General features: G+C 34.2%; 1 protein-coding gene across 1 annotated transcript in view; it reads right to left on the bottom strand.

Moving 5' to 3' along the window:
• Positions 1 to 2345: 2345 nt before the first annotated feature.
• Positions 2346 to 8179, bottom strand: part of APOOL (apolipoprotein O like) — a 111632-nt gene continuing 105798 nt past the window's right edge. The window contains exon 9 of the mRNA XM_041742239.1: positions 2346 to 2912. Within this exon, the coding sequence (XP_041598173.1) occupies positions 2824 to 2912 (89 nt within the window). The 3' untranslated portion in view covers positions 2346 to 2823. The remainder of the gene's footprint in view (positions 2913 to 8179) is intronic.

Here is an 8179-nt window from a genome sequence, read left to right as displayed (position 1 = left end):
CATATATTTCTTTCCTCTCTGGTAGAAATATAAGCCCTATGATAGAATTATAATTCCTTTTATATCCTGTGTTGCAACTAGCATAGAACATGTGAGTTCTTACTGTGTACCAGGTATTTCATGAGCATAAAAGCTACACAAAAATGATTTAGTCATACCCACAAGGAGTCTTGTCTGTGAAAAGTACTTAACTAGTTTTAGTTTTATAATTAATTGGATGGGTTGTCACAGCTATAAACACCAAGTGTAAGGGAATGTAGAATAGAGAACATTTAAATCCTACCTTGGAGGACTGAGAAAGGTGACACTGTAATTGGGTTTGAAGGATGAGTAGGAAGTTGGAATATGGAACAGAAAAAAATTCTAAGAGGAAATACCAGCATAGGCAGAAAAAATAACTTAAAATAACAAAGCATGTTCAAGGAGCAAGTGATATGTCATAGATAAAATATAATGTACATTGGCAGTAAGGTGAGAACGGAGAGGGAAGATAGGATTAAAGTTGAATTGGGATCATAAGGGCCTTGTATGTCATGCTTGGGAGTCTTGTTTTAACTGTTTAGGCAGTTATGCGCCACTGAAGATTTCAGAGAGCCAACTAACTATATGGTTTTTAGAAAGGCAGTGTGTCATAACACGTCAGATGGGTTATAAGAATAGGGTAGTGGACACTATGTTATCTGAAGCTCAACACTCATTCCATATTCCTTACTCCTTGCCTTCCTTACCATAGAAAAAATATGATTTGCAAGTTTTCCTTGAGCTAAGGTGGCTACATGGTAAGCTCTGGTTAAGATATAGACAAGAATTCTGAGAGAGGCTCTAAGACAGCATTTACTTTTCTGATAATAGAGGGTCAGAAGCATATAGCAGAATTTGTCCTAATTTCTTCCTACTTTGAATGTGCATGTATTCCTCAGAGGAACAACAGCCATTTTGTGACCATGAGATGACAAATTCACATACTAAAGAACAGAATGGAAAGAGAAAATGTTTAGGTCCTTGATGGCACTAATGAGCTACTGAATGAACCCTGTATTAATTCTGGACATTAAGTAGACTCTTATTCACTGTTAATTGGTTTACTGCTACCTGCAAACAGAACACATTCTGAAGTGACAGAAAACAAGATTGATGGAGGGCAGCTGGAGGGCTATTCTAATAATTCAGGAAGGTGATGATGAAAACTTGAATGGGAGCATGAATTAGGAAAGAGTATAAAAGGTAGGGCAGATTTGGAAAACACAGAAATAAGAGAGAGGTAGAGGCAATTTAATCTTAGGCATATTAACACTGGGGATATTGATGGGATGTAAGGTAGATTGAATAATAGATAATTAGAAAATAGGTCTACAGCTCTAAAGAAATATTGTAGCTGGACATATAAATGGTAAGGAAATACAAATGTTGGCTAAAGTCAGTAAAGTATTTTGAATGAAAATGAGAGAGCATACAGAATGAGAAAAGATGACTAGGAATGCAACTAGAAGAGCTACAGTATTTTGATTCAGAGCAAGAGAAGAATGAAGAATGACAAGAGAGCAAAGGGAGGAGTGAGTTTCAAGGAGGGAGTGTTTGAGAGTCAATAATTACAGAAAATTCAAATAGGTATAGAGGCCAGGAAGCCAGCAGAAAGTTGGAGAGGAATCAAAAGTGAGAAAGTATGGAACTGACACTTTTTTTTTAATCAAGTATGGCAATCATAGGACAGAGAAAGTGAAGACAGCTTGAGAGAAAGAGGCAGAGTTAAGGAAAGTTTTTTTTTTGTTACTTTATTTATTTATTTATTTATTTATTTATTTATTTATTTATTGTTTTTATAGCTTGGTATAGTTTTATTTTTATTTTTTTTGCTGCAAACCTATTTTTTATTGGAGTTCAATTTGCCAATATATAGCATAACACCCAGTGCTCATCCCATCAAGTTACTATTTTTAGACAAAAAAGATCAGAAGCTATTTAGAGATTGAGAAAAAGAAATGAATGAAAAGAGAAACCAAAGACTGTAGATTAAACAGGATAGAATATGCTACTGGAAAACATGGGAAAGAATGAGATCAAGAACACAAGCACTAGCCTTAGACAAGGGGGATGCATGACTGAAAAGAGGTAAGTCTTGAAGGTAGAAGGGAAAGGCTGAAAATGGTCATGTCTAGCTTGAGAATAAAAGGTCTGTAATACTTCTCCTGGGGAACAGAATAGGAAACCACCTAAGGGAACCAGTAGGATTTCTAAGCAGCATTGGAGTCCCTTGTAGAATATGGTCCTCTTAAATAGTTAGAAGTGTTTTTGGACATTTAAGAGGAGTTGACATTAATAAAACAAAGAGACAAAGCCAACCCACATGTCATAAAATATGGATATTTTATTCCAGTTCTGAGGGATGAAAAAAAAAGAGCAGAGGAACACATCCTTCTATACACCATTCTAATTTAGCTAACAATAATTTGAAAAATCTAAAGCAAATATGTATATGTATCTGTATAAATATTTATATATACACATACATATTTCATCAGTATATATTTACTCTATTTTTGTTTTTTTTATAAACATTCTTAAAATTATCAAATGCATCCCAAAACTTCTACTTCTGCCTCTTCATCCATTTAATATTGTTTGGATTAAATTTACAGTTTGTGTTTTAATCCCTTATGTGACTGGTCAAACTGTACATTGTATCAGATGTGAGGGAAAAACTTTGTTTAAAAGTTATATCCTAAAAAGAAAGTGATACTTTTTGTGTCACAGTTACCCTTTACATGATTTTTTTCATCATAATTTTCAACTTCACACATCTTGCAGTTCTCTATGCAGACTATTTCAGCTTCTAGTGCTGTACATATCTACATCTTCTGGATGGGACTGCCCGTGATCCATGAGCTTGGGGTCAGGCATAAACTGTGTAGCACCTGATAAAGTATTAAAATGAAAAAAATTAGATACTCATTAAACAAATGTATTGTTGGTACTGGGAATACAGCAGTGAACAGCAGATAAAAATTTCTGTCAATATGGACCTAACATTTAAGTTTGGAAACATAGACAATAAATTAAGTAAAAGATTATCAGATGGTGGTAAGTGCTATGAAAAATAAATAAATAAAACAGGAAGGGTGTTAGACCTTTGGGTGATTTGCAATTTTAAACAGGGTGGCCTTCAAAAAAAAGGTGGTAACTGAGCAAAGAACTGAAGGAGGTGAGGGCGTGAGCCCTGTAGATATCAGAGGAAAATGCCTTGCAAGGCTAATGGACCTGAGGCATATATGAGGAACCACAAAATGGTCAGTATGGACGGAACAGAATAGGTACAATGTGATGGTGGGTACAGTGAGAGTGATAGGAGACATGATCCGAAAACAATAGAAGTCTAAACCACATAGGTCCATGGTAAGGTGTTCTCTTTTAATGTAGAGAAGTGACATGATGTTTTGTTTTTTTTTTAAAGATCACTCTTGTCTGTAGTGAGAAGAGACTACAAGGAAATAAGGGTGGAAGCAGGGAGACCAGTAGCAGTGGTGGTGGTAAAAAGGGACTGGATTCTGGATAACTTCTGAAGGTGGAATGGGCAGGATTTCCTAAGTGGATTGAATATGCTTGTGTGAGGGAGACTCTGAGAAACTGGAAGGATGGAGTTGACGTTTACTACTATAGGGAAAAATGTGGGAGAAGCATGTTTGGGGGAAGGCAAGTCAAGTATGAAGTTTTGGATGTGTTAAATCTACATTGTTAACTAAACATCTGAGTACAAATGTTGAGTAATCTGTTGGATATGTGAGTCTCTAGAGCTCAGGGGAGGACTTGGCTGCTTTATAAATGTTATGGTACTAACTTATATTTGGCATTTAAAATTATGGGACTATGAGATCATCTAGAGTATCAGAGAAGAGGTCCAAGGAATGAGTCCTTTGGATACTCCAATATTTTGAATTTAAGAAAATTAAAAGAATGTATCAATTAGGCTGAGAAGAACAGCCAGTCAGTGAAATGAGAGAACCAAGAGGAAGTAGAATCCCACAAGCCAAGTGAAGAGATTTATTTCAAGGAAGAGGGAGTAATCACCTGTGTTAAAAGTTACTGATGGATTACATACGATGGAGATTGAAAATGGACTAGATTTGACAATGTGTGGATCACTGGTGATCATGATAAACTGATAGTGTGCCAGGCAGGATACTACATTATTTTCATCTATTATCTCACATTACCACCATGATATAAATAATATTTTTATATTATCCTTGTTTTCCATATAAGGACATTTTAATTTACAGAGGTTAAGAAATGACCAATCTCACTTAGCTGATAAATGGAGCCAGGATTGAACCCAGATAAGTCTGATTCCCTAACACAACAACTCTGACTCTTGTAAAATGGGTGTTAGAGTAATAAAAATGTTACACAATTTTAGTATTCGGTGTAATAATATATACAAAGTGTTGCATATAATAATACCCTGTGTATGGTAAGTAGGCAAGAAACAACTATTTTAATGTTTACTTTGTGATGTAAGATTAAAAATATTTTTTTTCAGAAATCTTTTTAAGTGCTTTTCAAAATCTGATTTAAAATAATTTATATTTGGAAACATATCTTTTTTTCCATAGAGGAATTTAATTTCCAGTTTTATGATGAAAACAAAGGGGAGAAATGGATTTACATACAATGATTTATTTTATGCCTTTTTAGAAACTTTTTCTATTTCATAAATTGTGATCTATCTGTATGTAACTTCACTATCATATATATTTTAAAAAACTTAGATCATAAGTAATCACTATCCATACCTAATAATATTTCACCATAGGATAGAAATTCTTTCTTTTTTTAGGATAGAAATTCTTAATATGGGGCCTCTTTAGTGGGGGGGGGGGGTGTCTGTGGATAGAATTCATGTGTCTATGAATTTAAATGTAGGAAATTGACCTTTATTTTCATTAACCTCAGACTGAAAATGAACATTTTCTTCAATAATGAGTGTAGGCAACAAATCACAGTAGTATTAGCGGGACCTTAGATTTTGTCACTTACAGAAATCACAAATATTTTCATATTATGCTGTACTTGCAAATATCTTGAAACATTTACACTTATCACTACTTCAAAACTATGGCTTTATTAGATCTGTTAGGTACTGTTTTTTAAAACATTTAAAGAAGGGCATGCATTGCCATGTATTTTGTTTTATCCACTTAAAAGCATTATTCTGAGAAGAGGTCCATCACAAAGAGGTTAAGAAATTGGTTCTGCCTGCTCTTTTCTCAAATGTGTCTTTACCACCACCTGGTGGAAGACTTTGTTCAGTACAAGTGAAAAGTACCAGGAAATAGTTTTCTTCTTTATGAAACATACTATATAGTAAGCATATAACAAATAATTATTTTATATAAGTCTGAATGTGCCTAATTTGCTTAACAATGCCAATCAGTTGACTAAGTTCTCTAACACTTCTACTTACTTCCTTATACATTTTCTTGTCCAAAGTCTAGTTAGTACAGCTCACCCAAATTTGAAATATACTCCTTTGCCTTTAGACCTCTACCTTTCAAAATGTGTTGAAAGGCTTCAGAATTTTAACTTATTTATAGCTTATGTCAGACATTATTAACTAGAGGAATATGCATAGAGAATTACCTGTGGAGCTTTACCTATAATCCACCTGCTTAGAGGCCTCACCTCTGGAGATTCTAATTTGTAATTCTTAGGTAGAGTCAATTTTAGAAAACAAACAATTCTAGTAAGTGTAGCATGGATCCCTCTCGTTTAGAACCACTCAGCCTAGGTCATTTGTTTTCTGCCTTTTAAAAAAGATTCACCTCCTGCTTTCCTGAGTAATTAAGGATTACATCTTTCCTCTTAGAAATTTCTTCACCCAGGATGCCTGGGTGGCTCAGCAGTTTAGCGACTGCCTTCGGCCCAGAGCGTGATCCTGGAGTCCCAGGATGGAGTCCCACATCAGGCTCCCTGCACGGAGCCCGCTTCTCTGTGTGTGTGTGTGTGTATGTGTGTGTGTGTGTCTCATGAATAAATAAATAAAATCTTAAAAATAAAAAGAAATTCCTGCACCCCTTGAGCTGATCAAGGGCTCTGTGTTCTCCCAAAGGATTAGTCACAATAAAACTCTTCTTGAATCCCAATCTCCTAACCCATTAGAATGCTTTTCTTTGCACTTTATCATATTTTTAGTCTTGCATAAAAAGCTGGTGTTATCTCATTGTGATGAGCATCGGGTGTTGTATAGAAGTGTCGAATCACTATAGTACACCTGAAACTAGTATTACACTGTATGTTAACTACTGGAATTTAAATAAAAACTTAAAAGCTGGTGTTACAAAAAAACAGGAAAGAATAAAGATATTTTAAATTATAAAATAACGGTTAAGATATTGTCTTAAATAGCCATTAGGTGATATCTAGTCACAATAATTTAGTTCACACATTATCTCATTTATATTTTGAGCAAGTTAGATACAAAAAATGGGACAGATCACTAATAAATTTCTGTGTGAAGTTAGGGTTGTTAAAAATTCTATTTTTGTTTCTTTATATAAAGTTGAGATGATATTCAGCTTATAGGTTATTGAAATACTTAAAGATACCAGTCATTGCAATTTACTCTCTCACACTTTGTTGTATTCTTTTCATTCTTCTTTCTCTCTGTGATTAATTTTGGCTATATTCTATTTACTTGTATTTGAGTTTATTACTTCCTGTTCTCTTTCATGTAGTCTGCTGTTAAATCCATCCAATGAGTCTTTTATTTCAGGTACTATATTTTTCACTTCTAGAATATCCACTTGATTTTTTAAATAGATTCCAATTTCTGTGAAATTCTCCAGTTTTCATCTTTACTTGTTCATGTTTTCTATTTAACATATTAATTATAGTTACTTTACAGTCCTTTTCTACAATCTTCAATATTTAGGTCGCCTGTGGGGCCAGCTGTTATTTTGTTGTGGTCACATCTTCTTGCTTCTTTGCATAACTATTATATTGTTTGTTTACATGGTGAACACTGTATATAAAAGAACCATAGAAACTCCAGATGGTATCTTCTACCAGGGAGAGGACCCTTTTCTTCTTTAGGAAGGGTAAGGTGCTCATCATCTTAATCTAATCAGATACTGAGCTGAGTTGAAGTCTTAGTAAGAGTCAAATTGGTTCTTCTCTTTTCCTCAGGTATAGCAAACTCGAAAGGTGCTGACTGAGAGCCTGATGAGTTTCTGTTTCCCTTGCTCTGAAAGACTAGGAAATTTGGTTTTGCCCTTCAGGTGTTTGGAGCCTGCTTATTTAGTCTCCTGTCCCATATTCAGTCTCCTGTCCTGGCAAATATTATAAAGGTTAGATGAGTCATGCATTTACGGCACACATCATCCTTCTAAAAGAAGTACCAGCAATCTTTTTCTGCAATGGGCCAGAGAGTAAATATTTTGACTTTGTAAACCATAAAGTTTGCTTTGAAACTGCTCAACTTTGCCACTGTCGTATGAAGGCAGCCAAAGACAATACATAATACATAAATCAATGAGTGCAGCTGTATTCCAATAAAACATTATTTATAAATATTAATATTTGAATTTCACATGATGTTCTCTTGTCACAAAATACTTTGTTTTCAACCATTTAAACCATGTGGAAACTATTCTTGGCTTGTGAAATTTACAAAAATAGATGGTGAGCCAGATTGGCACAAAGGTCAGCCAACCTCTTCAGAGGGACATTAATCCTGTGAGAAAATGTGAGAGATTTCATTCTGCTTTCACCAGATTTCAAAGAGGTCCATGACACCAAATTTCCAAATTTGTTATTCCTAAAAACATAATTTTCATTAAAAATATATATGAATGACAGAGAACTACCAAACTCATATTAAGAGCCACAATATCTAACTGTATAATATTCCTAACATATTCTGTATGTCTAGGCTCTCTAGCTAAATAGTGTGCTCTCACAGCTTACTTAATAGAAATATTTCTTTATTAGCAAAATGGCTAACTACTTTGAGCAAATGATATTTTCTAATATTCTTTGAGAATTTAACATGTGATTGACATTGTATTTTGTGTTTTACATGCAAAATCTCATTTAGTCCTCAGAACTATGTAAGAAAAACATTATTGTTGTCCCCCTTTTATGGATTAGAAGACCAACTTGAGATATTAGATAATTTGTCCCAAGT

Source organism: Vulpes lagopus, chromosome X (genome assembly GCF_018345385.1).
Source record: "Vulpes lagopus strain Blue_001 chromosome X, ASM1834538v1, whole genome shotgun sequence".
NCBI lineage: Eukaryota > Metazoa > Chordata > Mammalia > Carnivora > Canidae > Vulpes > Vulpes lagopus.
The sequence above is the reverse complement of the archived record's forward strand: the minus strand, read 5'-3'. Positions and strand labels throughout refer to the sequence as shown.